The sequence below is a fragment of the Salvelinus alpinus genome, chromosome 3, assembly GCF_045679555.1.
Source record: "Salvelinus alpinus chromosome 3, SLU_Salpinus.1, whole genome shotgun sequence".
Taxonomy (NCBI): Eukaryota; Metazoa; Chordata; class Actinopteri; order Salmoniformes; family Salmonidae; genus Salvelinus; species Salvelinus alpinus.
The window spans coordinates 41,923,617-41,947,358 of record NC_092088.1 but is presented as its reverse complement, the minus strand read 5'-3'; the positions used below and the strand labels follow the sequence as shown (position 1 = coordinate 41,947,358).

The window sequence follows — 23,742 nt, the reverse complement described above, 5'->3', positions numbered from 1 at the left end:
GTGGAGAAAGAGGAGAGAGAGGGAGGGATAGGGAGTGAGAGATAGAGAGAGACACAGCAATGGCGAGGGAGAGCAGAGAGAAAGGAGAGAGAAGATACAGAGAGAGAAAGAGAATAGAGGAGAGAGGGGGTAGTGAGAGAGCAGAGAAAGAGAGGGGGTTGTGATTTTCATGGCAGAAACTGCACTGGCAGTATTACATAAGATAGCAGCTCGAGTACCACTGTCCATATTAATGTGGTTCGGCACTGGGAAGTGATGAAGATTAGTCACAAGTGACAAGACAGATGAAGATGCACAATCCCACAGTGATTTAAGTCATTGTTTATGAGGACAAAGAAGGACAAATGAATTTAAAACAACACACACACACACAATGAATCATAATATTAATAATACAGAAATGTACAATACAAACAAACAGTGATTTGAACATAATGGATTATGTCAGTTACATACACAGGCTGAAGGGTCTCAGTCAATGAGAAGAAAATGTAATGATACTATAGGAATGATCCCTGAGAGTGGATGTATACGGTCTGTATAACAATGTAGTGGATGTATACGGTCTGTATAACAGTGTAGTGGGTGTATACGGTCTGTATAACAGTGTAGTGGATGTATACGGTCTGTATAACAGTGTAGTGGGTGTATACAGTCTGTATAACAGTGTAGTGGATGTATACGGTCTGTATAACAGTGTAGTGGATGTATACGGTCTGTATAACAGTGTAGTGGATGTATACGGTCTGTATAACAGTGTAGTGGGTGTATACGGTCTGTACAACAGTGTAGTGGGTGTATACGGTCTGTACAACAGTGTAGTGGGTGTATACGGTCTGTATAACAGTGTAGTGGGTGTATACGGTCTGTATAACAGTGTAGTGGATGTATACGGTCTGTATAACAGTGTCACGATACACTTGACTTGTCCATGAATGCATGTGAGCGATTATTATGAGTGCATAGACATAGATAAAGATGAAGAGAGTAGATAAAATGGAGAGGGGGAAGGGAGGAGAGCGAGAGAGAGAGCAAAAAGAGTGAAAAGGGCAAGAGAAGATATATTGCACCAATTTGCACGTGTAAATAATCATACGCATGTGTGTGTGTGTGTGTGTGTGTGTGTGTGTGTGTGTGTGTGTGTGTGTGTGTGTGTGTGTGTGTGTGTGTGTATGTATGTGAGTGTGTAATACAGTAGTACCCTCTGTCTGCTCCTCACAGCTCGCGGGGTATGATGGTGAAGGGCCTGATGGGGCAGGAGGACTCCAGCTCCAGGGCTGTGAGGAAGCAGTCTGGAGCCTGGCTGCTGCCCTGTGACTGCAGGGCCTCCCCCAGGCCGCTCCACGCCTCGTGGGACGTGCTCTGGGCCTGCACCGCATCCCGTAGCACCTTCTCCCCCAGACCCACACGCCCACACCGCACCAACAACTGGCCCTGAGGAGGGGAAGGCAGGAAACAGGAGGAGGTGAAGTGATGAAAGGTGAGTTTGAATGGGGGATAAGTAATTGAGAGATTACAGAGACAGAGATTTACAGATGTAAGATCTTAATTTGATCACTCTTTTGTTTCATGAAATGCAAACTTGTGGTGTAGTCAAGATTTAAAAAGGTTTCTAAAATGTGTAATTTCCACATAAAAAATGTGGTGTAGTCAAGATTTAAAAAGGTTTCTAAAATGTGTAATTTCCACATAAAAAATGTCAGACTTGATTTGATCTTATGAAAAATGTATCAACCCCTACTAAAAATGTCCATTAATTATAATCCACATAATAATAATTCACATTTCCTGTTGCTGCAGGATTATTTTCCTGCAGTAGCAAAGTGGTTGAAATTAAGATCCTACATCTGTAACTTTGGATCTAGCTTTGGCCATATCTAAACCATAGCTGTGTTCGAATACCATACTAGCATACTGTATACTACATACTATTAGTTCATTTTAGTACTGTAAATGGAACAGTATCCTTTCAGTTGAGCGTACTGGCACTTCGCCAGTCTACCGGAAGTAGATGCTGTTGCTATGTAACCTCTTGCTAGCTAGTTAGCGTAACAAATTACTAGTTAGACATTTTAGGACTTCGGGTGTGTTCTTAAATTCAATCTGGTGTGCCAGAGTGCGCTGGTAAATTCAGAGTGTTGTCAGATTTTCAGTTTGTAAATTCAAAGCGTTTCTCTCTCAGAGCGCTCTGGCCGAGGAGTAGGGTTGATTTAAGCGTTCTGACCTTACAACGGCAGTCAAGCACTCAAGCTAATGTTGGCTAGCTTGCTAGCTACTTCCAGACACAAATGAGAGTAACCACTGACCATTTTACTCGCCCTAGCAGAGCTGGTTAGGCAGTTTTCATCTTATCCACACAAACTGTTTTAATTACGCTTTTTTTGCCGACGTTAACTGACACCGGCCATATTCAACCTATGTTGAGCGCTCGTAAATTCATTATTCTGCGCTCTGCCTCTGGTACACTCAGACGAGAGTGCTCTGAAATCGGAGTAGATAGCCAGAGCGAATTTACGAAAGCACCCGAATGTCATTGAGAACGCACAGGACTATACCATTTAGCTAAGCTGAGAATGACGGGAATAATCAAGTCAATAAACGTTGGGTAGTTAGTTAGATAGCCGATAGTTAATATAATGGCAAGTTTGCTGTATAAGTAGCCAACTAACGTTAGGTAGCTAGCTAACATACCGGTACATACTGCTGTAATGATATGCTATGTGGTTCGTAAGGACATCGTAGCTAACAAATTGTCAGCCAACATAACGTGCAAGGTAACTTATTTGAAAAGTAATTACTTTATTACATTGATCAAAATGTTGTTAACATTTGTCATAATTAGTTAAAGCAAGGAATTTGTATCCCCTATCGTTGGACTTCGACTGCATATTTTCCACCATTTTCTTCAAATTTGAAAACGATGTGAAGCCACGCCCATTTCCCGAAGAATTTCATTATGGGCCCTAAAGTACGGCAATAGTGTCCTCTGCGTGTATACTTCATATTTTGGCGAATTTAGTACGACATCCGGGAACTTTTGGCATACTAACTATATCCATACTATGACCAATAAGCATACTATATACTCAATTCACAGTACGGTTAGTGTGGGTAGTACGAGTATTCGAACACGGCTCATGAGAACCCTCTGACACTAGACATAGCATATCAGAGGGGCACTAAGGGCACATTTGGGTCTTAATGGAACACACACACAAAAACAGGGGAGAGAAAGCCATGTCCAGCTGCCTAAGAGGATGAGATGTTGCCAGTTAAAGCTCCTGTTTGTCCCAACTCTTCATTTGCACTGGCGTGTCAGGTGATTGCAGCCAGAGGCATTTCCAGAAAGGATGGGATGTTCGTGTGATGAGGATGACTACTCCCTATGTGTGTCTTTGTGTCGGTGTGTGTGTGGCTGTGTGAGAGGGCAGTAGTGGTCAGCCCAGCGTGACATGTCTCTTTAAAACTTCTCTCTGTGTGTCTCCAGAGTCCAGCAGCATAACAGGGTATCACGCAACCGACCAACGGCATGAACACACACACACAGCCTCCAGTGCAGGGCTTGCCTGAGGTCAAACAGCCGAGTCTTGTTATGCAGGCTCTGCTCACAAGCCCCAGATTAATTGGGCTGAAACTCAGAGAGCTGTCTAGGGGCTTTGACGCAACCTCCAATGAGGATGCTCTGCTCCCTCTGTCTCTCAGTCTCCAAGTTCCTCTATGCTGTAACTCCATACTCTCTCACTCCTTTTCCTGCAGTTGTTACTGTATTCTCTCGATGCTACTGACCAGAACTGAAGAAAAGACGGAAGGAGATCTTAGGTGGGGTGCAGAGACACAGTGGAAGATGCAGTATAATCACATGGTGGGTGTATTGCCATTGTTAAGGCACTGGCGTCCTCATCATCTCACACTGCCAGCGGGTCTTTGATCTATTCGTTGCCATTCCACTGCCCTACTGTCACCAGGACTTACACTCTGGGACTTATGGGAAATAACCACCCAAGAGTCGGTTCTGAAGTTTCAATTCTTCCTTTCTTTGAAGTTTCTGGCGCACGCACGCACGAGCACACAGTGAGGCAGTGAGGGTTCACCACTGTATTTCCTCTCCTCGGGGTTTACATGATGCTGCCTAGTCTAATGCTCTTAGGTCAATGGTTCAAGGAAATAAACACCCTATACTGCGCCGTAAACAAGGCAGAGGAAAACAAACCCTGTGTTTAGAGAGAGGAGGGAAGAGAGCAGTAGAGAGAGAGGGAAACAGAGAAAGATTGAGAAAGAGGAGAGAGGAAGAGAGCGAGAGACAGCAGTAGAGAAACTGAGGGACAACCAGACAGAGCGAGAGAGTAAAAGACAGGCAGAGAGGGCCCTGTGCCAGTAGTATGTATCTGAGGCTCATCCCCTTGGTGCCCTGGTGGCCCGGGCCGTGACCCAGCGTGGCGCCTCACACCTGAACCCACTAATCCTATCAGAGATGTGGCGGTGATGTAATCCCTGCCTGCCTGGTTGAGCTGGCGGAGCTGGGCTGAGAGTGAGCTACGATTACTTGGGCCCTGGCCTTGCAATGCCCTATTCCCAAAAAGCCCTATTGCTGGGAGCCTTAGTTATCCCTAGTAGCCCTCTGGTAGCCCTGTCTCTATCACCTCTCTTTATCTCCCCCTCCCTGTCTCTCCGCCTGCCCGCTTGACCCTAGTCTTGCCAGATTCAGGGCGCTCCGGAAAAGGACTAACCTGTTCGTGACCTGACCTGACTCATACACCCGGGGGAGCCAACCGATATGAGACACCTTATGTCAACACTAGACAAGCTGAACCAGCTAATCCAATCACTAAAGTACACGCCCATTCAGCTAACGAGAGAAAGCGGGAGAGAGATGGGGGAGGGGAGGGAGAAAGCGAAATGAAAGGAAAAAAACGGAACAAAGAAAGAGAACGAGAGGGAGAGAGAACGCAGAGAGAGAGAGGGAAAAAGACAGACGAAGTAAAAGAGGTGAACACATGCACATAGGCGAACAGGCACAAGCCAGCTCCCCTCCTCCTATCTTTCTCTCTAGCTGGTTATCAGAGGTATTGCTCAATAGAATATATTTCCCTGGTTGCTAGGCAATCCCATAAAGCGCCCGAGAAGGAGCGAAGTGTTATAAATAATGTATTTGCATTATCAAATGAGCTGCCAGCCACCCCCATCCAGAGAGAAGAGAGACCGAGAGAAAGAGAGAGTGGGGGGAGGAGGGGGCATTGGATCACTGAAACGCAATTCATTCTATGAGATGAAGTGATTGCCCTTGACCGTATATCTGTATGCGTCTCTGTGTGTGTCTGCATCCGTCTGTGAATATATATGTGTGTCTGTGTGAGTAGAAGAAAGGAGAAAGGGACAGAGAGGAAGAGAGCAGCTGGTTCAGTGAGAAGAGGCCTATGTGTAGCTAACTGACACACAGCTAAGCAGCAAGCAGAACAGAGGAGAGAGGAGCAGAGGTGCTGGGATGTGGAGGACGTTGAGAGTTGTGGTGAGAATCATTTAAACAGCAGAGTCAGGAAGAAGGCAGGGCAGGGAAGATCAGCTCCACTGGCTTCCCAACTCAGGCATCACTACCAATCCTAAAATACACCCAACCAACTGGCCCTGGGGATGAGTCACACTACCTACACTGGCTTTCATAATGTATCACACACACAGTTGAAGTCGGAAGTTTACATACACTTAGGTTGGAGTCATTAAAACTCGTTTTTCAACCACTCCACAAATGTATTGTTAACAAACTATAGTTTTGGCAAGTCGGTTTGGACATCTACTTTGTGCATGACACAAGTAATTTTCCCAACAATTGTTTACAGACAGATTATTTCACTTATAATTCACTGTATCACAATTCCAGTGGGTCAGAAGTTAACATACACTAAGTTGACTGTGCCTTGAAACAGCTTGGAAAATTATGTCATGGCTTTAGAAGCTTCTGATAGGCTAATTGACATTGTTTAAGTCAATTGGAGGTGTACCTGTGGATGCACTTCAAGGCCTACCTTCAAACACACTTTTCTTGACATCATGGGAAAATCAAAAGAAATCAGCCAAGACCTCAGAAAAAAAGTCTGGTTTATCATTGGGAGCAATTTCCAAACGCCTGAAGGTACCACGTTCATCTGTACAAACAATAGTACGCAAGTATAAACACCATGGGACCACGCAGCCGTCATACCGCTCAGGAAGGAAACGCGTTCTGTCTCCTAGAGATAAACGTACTTTGGTGCGAAAAGTGCAAATAAATCCCATAACAACAGCAAAGGATCTTGTGAAGATGCTAGAGGAAACAGGTACAAAAGTATCTATATCCACAGTAAAACGAGTCCTATATCGACATAACCTGAAAGGCCGCTCAGCAAGGAAGAAGCCACTGCTCCAAAACCGCCATAAAAAAGCCAGACTACGGTTTGCAACTGCACATGGGGACAAAGATCGTACTTTTTGGAGAAATGTCCTCTGGTCTGATGAAACAAAAATAGAACTGTTTGGCCATAATGACCATCGTTATGTTTGGAGGAAAAAGGGGGATGCTTGCAAGCCGAAGAACACCATCCCAACCATGAAACACGGGGGTGGGAGCATCATGTTGTGGGGGTGCTTTGCTGCAGGAGGGACTGGTGCACTCCACAAAATAGATGGCATGATGAGGAGGGAAAATTATGTGGATATATTGAAGTAACATCTCAAGACATCAGTCAGGAAGTTAAAGCTTGGTCGCAAACGGGTCTTCCAAATGGACAATGACTCCAAGCATACTTCCGAAGTTGTGGCAAAATGGCTTAAGGACAACAAAGTCAAGGTATAGGAGTGGCCATCACAAAGCCCTGACCTCAATCCTATAAAAACTTGTGGGCAGAACTGAAAAAGCGTATGCGAGCAAGGAGGCCTATAAACCTGACTCAGTTACACCAGCTCTGTCAGGAGAAATGGGCCAAAATTCACACAACTTATTGTGGGAAGCTTGTGGAAGGCTACCCGAAACGTTTGACCCAAATTAAACAATTTAAAGGAAATGCTACCAAATACTATTTGAGTGTATGTAAACTTCTGACCAACTGGGAATGTGATGAAAGAAATAAAAGCTGAAATAAATCATTCTCTCTAATATTATTCTGACATTTCATATTCTTAAAATAAAGTGGTGATCCTAACTGACCTAAGACAAGGAATTTTTACTTGGATTAAATGTCAGGAATTGTGAAAAACTGAGTTTAAATGTATTTGGCTAAGGTGTATGTAAACTTCTGACTTCAACTGTACATACTTTACACGTCAGTCACACCCACACACACAGACACATACTTTACACATCAGTCACACACCCACATCAACACACACACACCTCATGTTCCTGTGGCTGGTGGTGTGAGAACAGAGTATAGGACTGACAAACAGTATAAAGACCTAGTGAATGTAATAATACTGTATAGGCCGAGTGAATCTAATAATACTGTATAGGCCGAGTGAATCTAATACTACTGTATAGGCCGAGTGAATCTAATAATACTGTATAGGCCTAGTGAATCTAATAATACTGTATAGACCTAGTGAATCTAAAAATAGCATTGTCTGGATAAGCCTCTCCCTTGGTGTAACCGCTGGTTATGTTGAATATAGACTACATCATCACGATATAACACTGTTTTATTGGGGAGTTGGGGGAGGATATTTTGGGGTAACGCCCAGAAAGATGGAGGGAATGAGCTGTTGCTAGGCAGCGAGCGGAAGAGCGAGCAAGTCTGTAGAACATCCGCTAACGTTGTTGAGCTAGCTGCATTTCTAATTACCGTCGCTTGTTAAACCAAGTTATTATTAGCTTGCTTGTAAACAAAGCTCATAAAACGAGAACAAGACCATGTCAAAATGGCTGCCACGGTTAAGGGATAGGAGGTTAAGATACCAAAACCCTTTTAACAGCAAACTAGTGCAGGCAGAGAGACAGCGAATTGAATGGGCATTGTGGGGAACCTACCACACACACACACATTTAAAAAGGTCACATCCTAACTGGAGATACTGTCTCTCAGAGGAGAAACTGCAGTATTGGTTCTGAATTGTAATACTTGGATTGGAGCAAGCAGAATTGGCCATACGCCACATAACATGCTGTTCTGCTTACACATACGCACAGAAAAACACATGCAGGCGCACACTCGGACACACACAGCGACACACACAGTGATACAGACACACATCTGTCATAGGAGACAGTGGGCCAGTGCCAGCTGGCTGTGTTTCAGCTCCTCACCCCAGGGATTGGTACTCCCACTGGCCAAATATGGAAGCCAAGAGCACCCTCTCACCCCCCACCCACACACCCACACCCACACCCACACACACATACACACACGAGCGAGAGAAAAGTACTGGCCTTATGTGGTCACACTGCGGCCACTGTTTAAGCCAGAGAAGCATTTACGGCTACACAACCAATGTATGGTCACTATGGAGACAGCATGTAGGGTAATGGGAGAGTTGGATCCAGGAGATGAGGGGGGAGAGGGAGATCTGGGGGGAGAGGGAGATCTGGGACTCTTTATGGATTGGAGCATTTCTTACAGAGTGCTGTGGCTCACAGGACATATTTTCAAGATGGTTATCTGTTATTACTGAGGATAATAGGCCTGTTGATGGGCCCCAGGTCTTTGTGTGTGTGACTCTTACCAGGACTGTGTGTGTGCATGTGTGTGTCTCACCAAAACTGTGGTACCCGTATGTGTGTGTCTCTCTCTCTCTCTCTCTCACCAGGTGCAGCAGTATGCGGTGTCCATTGGGGTGGATGGCCAGGGCTTCATCGTACAAACCCTTGGCCTCGTCCTGGTTCCCTTTGAGCTCGGCCAGCCGGCCCCTTAGCAGCAGCACGGAGTGGGAGTTGGGGAAGAGCACAGCTGCCTCCTGCACACAGAACTGGGCCTCCTTCACACGCCCCTCTGCCATGAACAACTCTCCTATGGGAGAGAGATGGCGGGAGGCGAGAGAGCGATGGAGAGAGAGAGAGAGAGGGGGGAGAGAGAGAGAGCATCGGTTGAGACAGCTGACAACAGTATGTGCTGATAGTGCCAGGCTAACACGTCACATCACCAACTGCCCGGCCACCGTCGTTCGACATGAATGATTCTTGTTTCATTCCTCTTTGTTTTACCAGGTATGTTGATTCAGGACTCATTCACAAGGTTGACTTGGGGAATATGTCGAGGAGGAAACGACACATACTGTACCAACATGACATTGGACACATACCCACATAATGGACTGAAAGAAGATTCAGTCATAGGCTCAGAGATACAGATGCATATTTACCCTGACAGACACACAAACAAGACCAGAATGCAGTGCCTGGGAAGTAATGAGGCTCATGCCTAAATAAGGGCATTGCATGCTGCTGCTGTGGCTCAAGACAAACCCCAGGCTGCCCTCAGCACAGACAAGCCCGCAAGCACCACACTGGCCAATTACAGGCTGGATAATGGGCCGGATAGTGGGCCATCCACAGGCCCCTCCCTCAGACCACCACTGACCAATGGAGGGCAGGACATTGGGATAGAGCTGTCTCTGGGGGAGAGTGGACACCAGAGGGACTGACAGCTTAACCATTAGAAACTCTTGAGGGGAGGCTTGCCTAAAACACTTTCACTTAGCCTGTGTGTGTGTGTGTGTGTGTGTGTGTGTGTGTGTGTGTGTGTGTGTGTGTGTGTGTGTGTGTGTGTGTGTGTGTGTGTGTGTGTGTGTGTGTGTGTGTGTGTGTGTGTGTGTGTCAACACCGTATATGCCTTTATGCGGTAGCCAAGTAAAGTGTGTGTGTGAATGTTTGTTTATCCGTTTTTCAAAGTGGGCACAGATGGGAGCTATTTCTGCACGCTATTATGCCCTCAAATAACGCTACTCAGAAAATATAAAACCACTATTCCGGATCCCATTTTCTATAAACAACTGTTCATATTCCTCACCTGGGCTTGACACCATAATGGAGAACACGAATAATATTAACGAATCTCTGTGCCTACATGTGAGATCATGCATAGTGGCTGTGTGTGTGTGGCTGTGTGTGTGGCTGTGTGTGTGTGTGTGTGTGTGTGTGTGTGTGTGTGTGTGTGTGTGTGTGTGTGTGTGTGTGTGTGTGTGTGTGTGTGCGTGCGTGCGTGCGTGCGTGCGTGCGTGCGTGCGTGCGTGCGTGCGTGCGTGCGTGCGTGCGTGCGTGCGTGCGGAGCCAGGTCATGCTGGGTGGTTGTGTCCTGCCCTGAGGTGAGGAGAAGTGCTGTGTGTGTTCGTGCTGCCTGCCTATTGGGCCGATCAAGATGTGAGATTTGAGGCAGGAAATGATGACCCACATGACAGAGGAATGTGACTGGAGAGGGAGGGGAGAGACAAGGGCATGACTGCCCAGCCACACATCCCTGCCTGTCTGGGAGAGGGGAACACACCCTGGGTCACACACAGGTACATTCATTACACTGGCTCGGTCTGTGCTGGGAGGGAGATATAACAGATGCCTCTAAAGACTAACTGAGGTACAGTATATGTGTATCTACTGTACATGTGATGTAAAGTTCAGTGGGTTTTGCAGTGAAATTACCCTCAAGGGTCAAATAGAAGACAAATGTCAGATGACGAAAACAACCTTTGCTTAAAATCCAACACAGGGAACTCGACCCTAACTCATCCATCGGTACAGTGATGGCCTTTCTCTCTGCTCAGTTCACAATTATAGCGTAGGATGCACACCCCTGCCCTCTGGCTCCAGTGGAGTGCACTCTCCCTCCCTTCCTATAGCTGGCAGCAGTAGTGTCCACTCCGGTGGTAGAGTCTACACTCCCTCCTGTAGCTAATTTCAGTGGGTAAGAAGCTTGTCCTAGCTGAGTCCAGTGTACACTAGATAGTTATGTACACTCCCTCCCTCCTGTACCTGCTTGCAGCCAGATGCGCTCCAGGGTGGTCCAGATGTAGGTGGGGCCCTGTTTGTGGGCGGAGCTGGCGGCTGACACCTCTGACATGGCCTGCTCCAGGCGAGATAGAGCAATGGACGGACCACTCTGAGAACCTGACCCAGGGACAGTTCATAGTCAGCACACATACAGCATTATACACTATCACACACACAGAGCTTGATCTAGGAACAGTTAATACTTAGTCAGTACACATACACACAGAGCCTAGGCCCCTATCCACAAAGCATCTCAGTCTACACTTGACACTTACATGCGACTTCTGCAGTCAGAATATGAAGATCGCATTTGAAAAGACGCTTTGTGTTCTGATTGTGTTCAGATCTGGCTGACAACTTCAGGAGGTGGTCAGGGATGCATTGAGTGCGGATTTCTCCTCAGTCTGGATGCAATCAGGCTACTGAAAGCGCATACAGTGGTCAACGTCATCAGCACGCCTCCCACAAGTCTCCAGAAAACGTGTGTCTTGGGACCGAGGAACCTTTTCATTATAACATTGGAGGAACTACGTTCCTAGCGTGTGAGGAACATGTTTGCCGGCCTCATAAACGCTAGCTAGCTAGCTGATATTTAGAAAGGAAGAAAAAAGCAGAGGAAGACACAAAATAAAAAGTCGAGTCAGAGTCTGAAGAGTGAGGACAAAGGGAAGATGGCGGAAGTGGATGCTGAGTTTGAATCAAGCAGTGCGTCTAGCAAAGTTGGTGAAGACGAATGTTTTGACTGGACAGTAGTAGCGAAAACTGGAACAAAAAGGAAATTGTCGGGGCCTCCCAGGTGGCGCAGTGGTCTAGGGCACTGCATCGCAGTGCTAGCTGCACCACCAGAGTCTCTGGGTTCGCGCCCAGGCTCTGTCGCAGCCGGCCGCGACCGGGAGGTCCGTGGGGCGACGCACAATTGGCATAGCGTCGTCCGGGTTAGGGAGGGTTTGGCCGGTAGGGATATCCTTGTCTCATCGCGCTCCAGCGACTCCTGTGGCGGGCCGGGCGCAGTGCGCGCTAACCAAGGGGGCCAGGTACACGGTGTTTCCTCCGACACATTGGTGCGGCTGGCTTCCGGGTTGGAGGCGCGCTGTGTTAAGAAGCAGTGCGGCTTGGTTGGGTTGTGCTTCGGAGGACGCATGGCTTTCGACCTTCGTCTCTCCCGAGCCCGTACGGGAGTTGTAGCGATGAGACAAGATAGTAATTACTAGCGATTGGATACCACGAAAATTGGGGAGAAAATGGGATAACATTTTTTATTTTTTTAAGAAAAAAAAAAGGAAATTGTCTAAAATTGGAGTGGAGGATACGTGTATGAACGATAATGAATCGCTTGTTGTTGGGATGCGTTTGTTTTTTAGTAAGGATGCAAAAGTGGGAAACCCGTTTGAGGTGTCGAAAATGGTGAAGTATGCACTGGGAAAAGTAGAGTCTGTCAGAGTGACCAGGAGCCTCAAAAGAATCCGAACAACATTTTTGTTGTTTTGAACTTCGTGTTTTGAACTTCGGAGTAGAGCACCCGTCAAAGGAGTCATCTCAGGGGTGACGACAGACGTTCAGGTTGAATACATGAAGGGAATTCCTGGTGTGGATGGGGCCTGGCGTCTGACCCGCTGGGTGAATGGAGAAAAATAAGAAAGTCTGTCCTGTTGTTTTTTTATAAAGAGCAAATACCTACGCATGTGAAGCTTTGTTTTGTAAGATATGCTGTGAGAGCTTTCGTCCGCAAGCCATTGCAGTGTAAGAATTGTAAAGGATTTGGCTACGTTTCAAGTGTGTGTAGACAGACAGAGTATAATTGAAGAACAGTGTGTAGAAGGACGACGGAGTTGCAATTGTGCTGGGATCATGATCCCAACTTCCTGGAGTGCCCTTTAAGGGTGAAGGAGATTGAAGTGGCAAATGTTAGAGCGGTCAATCGAATATCATAATATTATTTTGCCTATTCCACCGTTTGTAGAATGCATACCGGCATTTGAATATCGTGCGGGAAAAGGGAATCCAGACACACTGTGGACACGGTAGACACATTTAAATGTAGGACGGAATTCCATCAACAGAACTCTATGATCAGAATACTAAAGCTGCATGAACTGTCAAGTCTAGGGCACAGCTCAAAAAAAGATCTTAGGAATCCTGTTAAAACCTGTTTTAAGACAAAAACAACTCCCGCTCAGAGTAGATTTGAGGATGATGTTAAGACACTGCCTCTACACAAACTATGAGCCAGGAGTAAAATCAACTCATAAAACTTTATCTCAGCTGGTTATCATGACAGTTTGAGGTACTGCAAAGGAAATATAGTAATTACCCTTGTTGCAAATGATGGGGAATAACCAATCGCGATGAGACATTGCCAGCTGTCAACTCAATTGCATGTTTCAAAAAAACACCTTGAATGTGACTGTACATCAAATATTTCAATGGTAAATCATTTTTGCCTGAAACTATTACTTTGCCACTCATAAGTAATATGTTGGCATCCATATATATATATATATATATAGATGTATGGCTGGATGGATGGATAGATTTGGCTAATTCTGATGGCTGTTAAAAGCGTAATTTTGACGATATTACTGTTATTTCAACACACTCGTCACTCCCGTTTAACAATTCTGTATCACTTTGGCACAGTAGGCGTCAATGCCTATACGTTGGGCAATTGCAGGCATCTGGGGCTTATGTTAACTTTGATTGTGTTCGAGGAAAATTATTGAAAGATCTAACGTTGTATGCAACGTTGTCAACATTATCGGCAAGTCACTTATTATCTTATTATTGACGCTTGGCTTTTGCGCTAAGCGATTTAGAATTTTTTAAACGGGAGTGACGAGAGTGTTGATATAACGGTAATATTGTCAAAATTACGCTTTTAACAACCATCAGAATTGGTAAAAATAAAAATAAATAAAAAGAAATGCCAACATATTAGGCAATAATTAAGAGTTGGTAAAGTGATCGTGTCAGGCGAAAATGATATCAAATATTTTACCACTGCAACATTTTATGTACAGTCACTGTGGTTGTCTGAAGCGTGACATAGAGTTAGTTCACATCTGGAGATGCCTCGTCGCGATTGGTTATTCCCCATAATTTGCAACAATGTCAGCGTTAATGTGTGTCATCGCTATCTTTCCTTAAAACCACGACAGTCTGAGGTACCGCAAAGGAAAGATGGTGATGACGCTCATTGCCTTTGTTGTATTGATGGGGAATAACCTATCGCCAGCTGTCACTTCGATAGTACGCTTCATACAACCACAGTGACTGTAGCCTACATCAAATGTTGCAACGATAAAACGTTTTGATATAATTTTCGCATGACGCGGTCACTTTGCCTACTCTTAATTATTGCCTAATATCAAAGACACTACAAAACTCTGTGCTAATATGTTGGCATGCATAACCGTTTTTTTTTTAACCAATTCTGATAGTCGTTGAAAGCGGAATTTTGACAACATTGCCGTTATATCAAAACACTCGTCACACCCCCGTTCAACATTTCGAAATCGCATTGGCACAGTAGTCATCAATCAAGTCACTTGACAATGATGTTGCATACAGAGTTGTATACAATGTTTGAAAGGCCTATCATTTTCATCGAACACAATCAAAGTTAACATAAACTTCAATTGCCCAATTTATTGTCATGCCCAATGCAGGCATCTTTTTTTTTAACAACGTGGTGTTGCGCTCCAGAGGGATACATTGGAATCATGTTGGTAATTACATAATCGATAGAAAAACGTGTTTATTTATTATCCTAGTGGTTATAAGTATTTAGGCATGTCATGTGAAATAGCCCTCGTGAACTAACTGTCAATAGTGCAAGATATAAGGCTTATGGTTGAATATGGGTGTAGATTATTTATGGTTTGATCATATCAACATGCACAGGAACCACATACTCTATTATCAAGAAATACCTGCTGGTAACTCTTAACTGGTTAGGACATTGCATGTGATTTCCAAAAAATCTGTCGACTATAGTGGACTCTTATGACTAAAGAGGCTTCATGCATAGCTTTTATTTTTACCCATAAGAGTAGGAGTAAAATGTCTCTATTCTCAGCACTTACAATTTTCTACTCGGAGACGCTTTGTGGATATGGCCCCAGGTTTTAACAAAATTCTTAGGTTCTTTTTCTGAGATGCTTTGTGGATACGGACCCTGGTCCTGGAACAGTTCATTCTGAATCAATACACATACACGAAAACCCCTCATTTACAAACAGCAGATCATATTATGTAAAGATACACTATCCAAATACTGGTCTCTCTTGCTAAATAGATTTGTGTATTATCTCAATGAGACAAACCCGTCTAAACAAAGGTTACATGGACATCAATACACCCAAGAGGCAGTACAAACCAGTCTCACTGTCCTGGAAGTCTGGCAGGGTGAGGTGGAGGCCGCTGGGTTTGCGGTTGTGTGGAAGTGGCTCTGGTAGGTGGATACTGCTGCTGTCATCCCCCTCACTGCAACGCCACATGGCAGCTAATCAATACACAGCAGAATCCTTCCCAGCTCCCACTCAGCAGCAGCCATTATAGCCACGCAACCAGTGCAGTAGACAAACACACTCACAAGCACACACATGCATGCACACACCCACACATGAAACACAAACACATTATAGACAGAGACAGACACCCACATGTAACACACTCATTAACCACATAAACAGAGAGACAGGCAGGCAGGCGGACATATAGACACAGACACACACACCCATACACACACCTGGTACGTGTGAAGTCATAGCGGCTCTGCCATAGCTGCAGCATGTCTTGGCAGGTCTGGAGTGCTACGCCCGGCCCATACAGAGCCTCCTCCAGCTTCACCTTAGTGAACAGCAGACTGGGTGACAAGGAGCACAAACAGCAACACATCAACACAGCATGCATCAATTAGTACACCATTAGCACTTTACACATCGATACACACATTGGTGTGCTGTACCATTTCCTTGACACATCAGGAAAAACACACACACACACACACAACATTGGCTCAATATTGACACAACATTGCTGTGGTTGCTAGGTTAGCACATACTGTTGGCACGTCAACTAGGACCTGATGCTACCATCATATAGGATAAGCATGTTTATCACTGTATGTTCATAGAGCTTTGGTCCTCTGTTTTTCAACAGATGGGAACTGTGTGAGTCTGGAGGGTTACAATATGCTACAGTGGGAGGCTGAGCTGGGAAAGGAAGAGAGAGGTACAGTATGTGAAGGGAAAATACAGAAAGAGGGAGAGAGAAAGTGTCAGGGCCCTTACTCATCCGTGAGAGAGAGAGAGAGAGAGAGAGAGAGAGAGAGAGAGAAAGAGGGACTTAAAGTCCCAAAGCGGATGCCTGTCTGTCTGCCTGCTGTCTGTCTGTCTCTTCCTGTCTCCCTGCTCCCCCAACTGGAGCCTCTTCAAATGATTCCTCTCTCTGCTCACCTCTTACTGACAGAGAGCTTGGGTTGGGCACTATCCAGATTTTCATACCGTCATACCGTCTCTGTACCATACCAGGGTATACGGTATTACCGGAAGTGCACACAGGGGGCGCTATTGTTTGACTCGCAAAACAAGTTAGGCAACAGGGATCTTGATTCAGGAAGGGATTGAATGTCTCTGCTGTAACCAAGAAGCTTGATCTTGACATTCAGCCACTTAGCTAGCAAGTTAACAAACCAAACATACATTAACATTAAACATTAACATACTTAACTCATAGTTAGTTTTAAGCAATGGCGTAGCACGCACCCCCGCAGCACCCGCGAGGCGGGGTTGACCCCAAACCAAAATTATACCGTCAGTATTTGAAAATACCCCGGTATACGGTATATATCGCCCAAGCCTAAAGATAGCACTGGTGATCAATAGCACAGCCAGACGGCCGGCAGCAGGGGAAAAACACCCGGTGAAATGTGTCTCGTTACCGGTTAACGGGTGGGTGGAAGGGCTGGGGTGATGGAGGGAGGGATGGGGGATGGAGGGGCGAGAGATATGCACGAAGTGTCATCTGACATGAGGATGAAAACTGTTGCTGACAGACGTGGTGTTACGGATACACCTGTCAGCGGGGCCAGTGGGGGCTGAGGGTTTCCTATTAGCTACCGTGCAGAGCAGCGTTTAGTAGAGGAGTGGTGTGCCGTGTGTTAGTAGGCTTCCTACTGTGTGTGTGTGTGTGTATGCAAGCAGGCACACACACACATCTTGTGACATGCCGCAAGATGAATGCAGAATCAAAGCCTGGGATTAATCATTTTCTTTAGAACAAACTGCGAGAGTACACTCTCTCTCTCTCTGGCCTCCCTTCCCATCTCCCTTTCCACAGCCTCCTCAGCTCTTTCGCTTTGTGCTAAAAACGCATTTCAAATTGGAAATGCACGCCTGTTTACTAGCTGATAACAATTTCAAACAGACAGAGATAAAAAAAAGACAGGAAAAAGAGAGAGATAAAGACAGTAGCGTTTCCCAGTTGTCTACTTATAAAGTCACGCCGACCATTTAAGAATGCAACAGGCTATTACGGCATTTTAAGGTGAAAGCTCAATAAAAACATCTCAAATATTAGGACAATATTTCAACTGTTTCATCCAATTGCTGTCTGCTATTAAGGTATTTACTGTAGCATCATATGGCTCGAAGAGATGTTTGTCTTTGGGGGGGGGGGGGGGGTCTCCTACGCTGCCTATGGAAGTGGCGTACGAGACGTGAGAAATTAATCGAGATTTGCGTCTTTACACTACAGGAACGTGTGTGTACGCGGGTATTTTTATCGTAGAGTAAATGCTTTCTATTTGGGGAACAAGAAAGACAGAAAGTGAGAGAGAAAAACACAAGGATTCAGTGTGTGCTACAACAAATTGACAGTCTGTGCTGCTGTGGTGCAGAGATCCGATGACTAGCGTCACTTGCACATACTGTACATGCATGTCATTGTGCACGTATGCTATTCAAACCAAATCCTCTTCAGCACAAATTCTTCACACATTCCCTCTTTCTCCATAACAACTGATGTTGACTGCTCCCTCCGCCGATATGACCTCTTGGTTGCCGGGGCGATGGGCATTCCTGGCGCAGGGAGGGCTGTGACGGGCTGATCCTGGCAAAAAGCTCTTAAATGGGTCAAAGCAGTCAAATGTCTCTATGGAGAAGGAATGTGTCTGCATATGCATATGAGGGAGAGAAATCACTAGAATATAAGCTTTAGATTATACATATACAGTGGGGAGAACAAGTATTTGATACACTGCCGATTTTGCAGGTTTTCCTACTTACAAAGCATGTAGAGGTCTGTAATTTTTATCACAGGTACACTTCAACTGTGAGAGACGGAATCTAAAACAAAAATCCAGAAAATCACATTGTATGATTTTTAAGTAATTCATTTGCATTTTATTGCATGACATAAGTATTTGATACATCAGAAAAGCAGAACTTAATATTTGGTACAGAAACCTTTGTTTGCAATTACAGAGATCATACGTTTCCTGTAGTTCTTGACCAGGTTTGCACACACTGCAGCAGGGATTTTGGCCCACTCCTCCATACAGACCTTCTCCAGATCTTTCAGGTTTCGGGGCTGTCGCTGGGCAATACGGACTTTCAGCTCCCTCCAAAGATTTTCTATTGGGTTCAGGTCTGGAGACTGGCTAGGCCACTCCAGGACCTTGAGATGCTTCTTACGGAGCCACTCCTTAGTTGCCCTGGCTGTGTGTTTCGGGTCATTGTCATGCTGGAAGATCCAGCCACGACCCATCTTCAATGCTCTTACTGAGGGAAGGAGGTTGTTGGCCAAGATCTCGCGATACATGGCCCCATCCATCCTCCCCTCAATACGGTGCAGTCGTCCTGTCCCCTTTGCAGAAAAGCATCCCCAAAGAATGATGTTTCCACCTCCATGCTTCACGGTTGGGATGATGTTCTTGGGGTTGTACTCATCCTTCTTCTTCCTCCAAACACGGCGAGTGGAGTTTACACCAAAAAGCTCTATTTTTGTCTCATCAGACCACATGACCTTCTCCCATTCCTCCTCTGGATCATCCAGATGGTCATTGGCAAACTTCAGACGGGCCTGGACATGCGCTGGCTTGAGCAGGGGGACCTTGCGTGCACTGCAGGATTTTAATCCATGACGGCGTAGTGTGTTACTAATGGTTTTCTTAGAGACTGTGGTCCCAGCTCTCTTCAGGCCATTGACCAGGTCCTGCCGTGTAGTTCTGGGCTGATCCCTCACCTTCCTCATGATCATTGATGCCCCACGAGGTGAGATCTTGCATGGAGCCCCAGACCGAGGGTGATTGACCGTCATCTTGAACTTCTTCCATTTTCTAATAATTGCACCAACAGTTGTTGCCTTCTCACCAAGCTGCTTGCTTATTGTCCTGTAGCCCATCCCAGCCTTGTGCAGGTCTACAATTTTATCCCTGATGTCCTTACACAGCTCTCTGGTCTTGGCCATTGTGGAGAGGTTGGAGTCTGTTTGATTGAGTGTGTGGACAGGTGTCTTTTATACAGGTAACGAGTTCAAACAGGTGCAGTTAATACAGGTAATGAGTGGAGAACAGGAGGGCTTCTTAAAGAAAAACTAACAGGTCTGTCAGAGCCGGAATTCTTACTGGTTGGTAGGTGATCAAATACTTATGTCATGCAATAAATGCAAAATAATTACTTAAAAATCATACAATGTGATTTTCTAGATTTTTTTTTTAGATTCCGCCTCTCACAGTTGAAGTGTACCTATGATAAAAATGACAGACCTCTATATGCTTTGTAAGTAGGAAAACCTGCAAAAAAAAGTTTGGACACACCTACTCATTCAAGGATTTTTCTTTATTTTTACTATTTTCTACATTGTAGAATAATTGTGAAGACATCTAAACTATGAAATAACACATAAGGAATTATGTTGTAACCAAAAAAGTGTTAAACAAATCAAAATATATTTATATTTTAGATTCTTCAAAGTAGCCACCCTGTGCCTTGATGATAGATTTGCACACTCTTGGCATTCTTTCAACCAGCTTCATGAGGAATGCTTTTCCAACAGTCTTGAAGGAGTTCCCACATATGCTGAGCACTTGTTGGCTGCTTTTCCTTCACTCTGCGGTCCAACTCATCCCAAACTATCTCAATTGGGTTGAGGTTCGTGTGATTGTGGAGGCCAGGTCATCTGATGTAGCACTCCATCACTCTCCTTCTTGGTCAAATAGCCCTTACACAGCCTGGAGTTGTGTTTTGCGTCATTGTCCTGCTGGAAAACAAATCATAGTTCCACTAAGCGCAAACCAGATGGGATGGCGTATCGCTAGTGTCACCAGCAAAGCACCCCGACACCATCACACCACCTCCTCCATGCTTCATGGTGGGAACCACACATGCGGAGATCATCCGTTCACCTACTCTGCATCTCACAAAGACAAGGCTATTGGAACCAAAAATCACGAATTTGGACTCATCAGACCAAAGGACAGATTTCCACCGGTCTAATGTACATTGCTCGTGTTTCTTGGCCCAAGCAAGTCTCTTCTTATTATCGGTGTCCTTAAGTAGGCCTTTTTCCTTCTGGTAGGCCCGTCATTGTAAATAAAAATTTGTTCTTAACTGACTTTCCTAGTTAAATAAAGGTTAAATAAAAAAATATATATTTGTGGTTTCTTTGCAGCAATTCGACCATGAAGGCCTGATTCACGCAGTCTCCTCTGAACAGTTGATGTTGAGATGTGTCTGATACTTGAACTCTCTGAAGCATTTATTTGGGCTGCAATTTCTGAGGCTGGTAACTCTAATGAACTTATCCTCTGCAGCAGAGGTAACTCGGGGTCTTCCTTTTCTGTTGCCGGTCCTCACGAGAGCCAGTTTCATCATAGTGCTTGATGGTTTTTGCGACTGCACTTGAAGAAACTTCAAAGTTCTTGACATTTTCCAGATTAACTGACCTTCATGTCTTAAAGTAATGATGGACTGTCATTTCTCTTTGCTTATTTGAGTTGTTCTTGCCATAATATGGACTTGGACTTTTACCAAATAGGGCCTTCTTCTGTATACCAACTCTACCTTGTCACAACACAACTGAATGGCTCAAACGCATTAACTTATTATGGCTGGGGGGCAGTATTGAGTAGCTTGGATGAATAAGGTGCCCAGAGTAAACTGCCTGCTACTCAGGCCCAGAAGCTAAGATATGCATATAATTAGTAGATTTGGATAGAAAACACTCTGAAGTTTCTAAAACTGTTTGAATGATGTCTGTGAGTATAACAGAACTCATATGGCAGGCAAAAACCTGAGAAAGAAATCCAACCAGGAAGTGGGAGTCTGAGGTTTGTAGGTTTTCAAGTCTTTGCCTATCCAATATACAGTGTAAAATTTGGTTTGATTGCACTTCCTAATGCTTCCACTAGATGTCAACAGTCTTTAGATCCTTGTTTCAGGCTTCTACTGTGAAGGGGGAGCGAATAAGAGCTGTTTGCGTCAGGTGTCTGGCAGAATGCCATGAGCTAAGTCAGGCGCGCGGCCGTGAGAGCGAGCTCTGTTCCTTTTCATTTCTAAAGACAAAGGAATTGTCCGGTTGGAATATTATTGAAGATTTATGATAAAAACATCCTAAAGATTGATTCTCTACATCGTTTGACATGTTTCTACGAACTGTAATGGAACTGTCGTCTGAACTAAGTGCCTGCGCCTTGTGAATTTGGATTTGTGAACTAAACGCGCAAACAAAAAGGAGGTATTTGGACATAAATGGACTTTAATGAACAAAAAAAAATTATTGTGGAACTGGGATTCCTGGGAGTGCATTCCGATGAAGATCATCAAAGGTAAGTGAATATTTATAATGCTATTTCTGACTTCTGTTGACTCCACAACATGGCGGGTATCTGTATGGCTTGTTTTGGTCTCTGAGCGCTGTACTCAGATTATTCCATGCTGTGCTTTCGCTGTAAAGCTTTTTTGAAATCTGACACAGTGGTTGCATTAAGGAGAAGTATATCTTTAATTCCATGCATAACACTTGTATTTTCATCAACATTTATGATGAGTATTTCTGTAAATTGATGTGGCTCTCTGCAAAATCACCAGATGTTTTGGAAGCAAAACATTAATGAACATAACGCGCCAATGTAAACTGAGATTTTTGGATATAATAATGAACTTTATCGAACAAAACATACATGTATTGTGTAACATGAAGTCCTATGAGTGCCATCTGATGAAGATCATCAAAGGTTAGTGATTAATTTTATCTCTATTTCTGCTTTTTGTGACTCCTCTCTTTGGCTGAAAAAATGGCTGTGTTTTTCTGTGACTTGGCGCTGACCTAACATAATGGCATGATATGCTTCGTCGTAAAGCCTTTTTGAAATCGGACACTGTTGTGGGATTAACAACAAGTTTATCTTTAAAATGGTGTATAATACTTGTATGTTTGAGGAATTTTAATTATGAGATTTCTGTTGTTTGAATTTGGCACCCTGCACTTTCACTGGCTGTTGTCAAATCGATCCCGTTAATGGGATTTCAGCCGTAAGAAGTTTTAAGGAAAGAAATTCCACAAATTTACTTTTAACAAGGCACACCTGTTAATTGAAATGCATTCCAGGTGACTACCTCGTGAATCTGGTTGAGAGAATGCCAAGAGTGTGTAAAACTGTTATCAAGGCAAAGGGTGTCTACTTTGAAGAATCTCAAATATAAAATATATTTTGATTTGTTTTCTGGTTACTACATGACTTCATAGGTTTTATTTCATAGTTTTGATGCCTTCACTATTATTCTACAATGTAGAAAATAGTAAAAATAAAGAAAAACCCTGGAATGAGTAGGTGTGTCCAAACTTTTGACTGGTACTGTAGATATATATATATAGCTACAAATACGATATAAATGCAACAATGTTTGATTCGTTCTGTACTTCTCTGACTCCATATTTCTTTATTTATCTGTCTCTATATCACATTCATTTACCGCTATCTATTTTCACTGTACCCCTCTCTTCTTGACACCATGGAGACCAACACTGACCCCAAATGGTCGTGCTGTGAAGAACATGTGTCTTAGATCATTATTGCAGACTCTAGGGTGAGGTGGCACTGCGAAATAATCAAAATAGCACGTGGCTTTCAAATATGCATATTCTCCTTATAGCAAGGCAACACTGTGGCACGGGCCAATTGCATGGATGACTAATAATGTGTGTCTGTGGTTTATCATTACTGCATAATGTTGTCTGCTTCTCAGAGAGAGAGGGAGTACTGCAACTCCAACCTACATGGAAGAGTTGGGGTCAGTGCGGCAGTGTGAAAAGGGTAAGGGTGTGTGAGGGTAGACTCCTCAGCGCAGTGCGGATGCCTGGTCTGGCACATCTAAATAAGGCCTTCAGTGAGTGTGTGTGGCTCTGGTGAGGAGCTCAGACACCCTATCCCCACACAGAGGTCTGGGCCTGGGCCTCCAGAGCACCCGGCTGGGTGACACACACCAGAGTTAGTCTTACACTCGCTCACACTCTCACACTCTCACTCTCATTCACACACAGTTCCATAATACAGGAGAGTGGCGACCTACTTGAAGTTCTCAGGATGTTGGCTGAGCGCTAGTGTGAGGGTTTCGAGGGCGTGTTGGTGGTGTTTCTGGGCACTAAGCAGAAGGGTCAGTAGGTGGAGGGAGTGCAGGTCGTCCCCACGCAGAGACAGAGCCACCTGCAGGGGATCCATGGCAGCTGCCACCTGCTCACACACACACATACCCACAGTGAATGGGCAGAAGATCCAAGATGGAGAACCACTATGAGGA

At 44.7% G+C, this 23,742-nt stretch overlaps 1 protein-coding gene across 2 annotated transcripts in view; it reads right to left on the bottom strand.

Moving 5' to 3' along the window:
• Positions 1-306: 306 nt before the first annotated feature.
• ttc7a (tetratricopeptide repeat domain 7A) overlaps positions 307-23,742 on the bottom strand; it is a 72,924-nt gene continuing 49,488 nt past the window's right edge. For both annotated transcript variants that reach the window (XM_071392861.1, XM_071392860.1), the window contains exons 16-21: positions 23,515-23,675; positions 15,690-15,806; positions 15,318-15,424; positions 10,925-11,059; positions 8,767-8,969; positions 307-1,434 (exon numbers count right to left, since the gene is read on the bottom strand). In XM_071392861.1, coding sequence (XP_071248962.1) covers positions 1,216-1,434; positions 8,767-8,969; positions 10,925-11,059; positions 15,318-15,424; positions 15,690-15,806; positions 23,515-23,675 — 942 coding nt within the window. In that variant the 3' untranslated portion in view covers positions 307-1,215. The remainder of the gene's footprint in view (positions 1,435-8,766; positions 8,970-10,924; positions 11,060-15,317; positions 15,425-15,689; positions 15,807-23,514; positions 23,676-23,742) is intronic.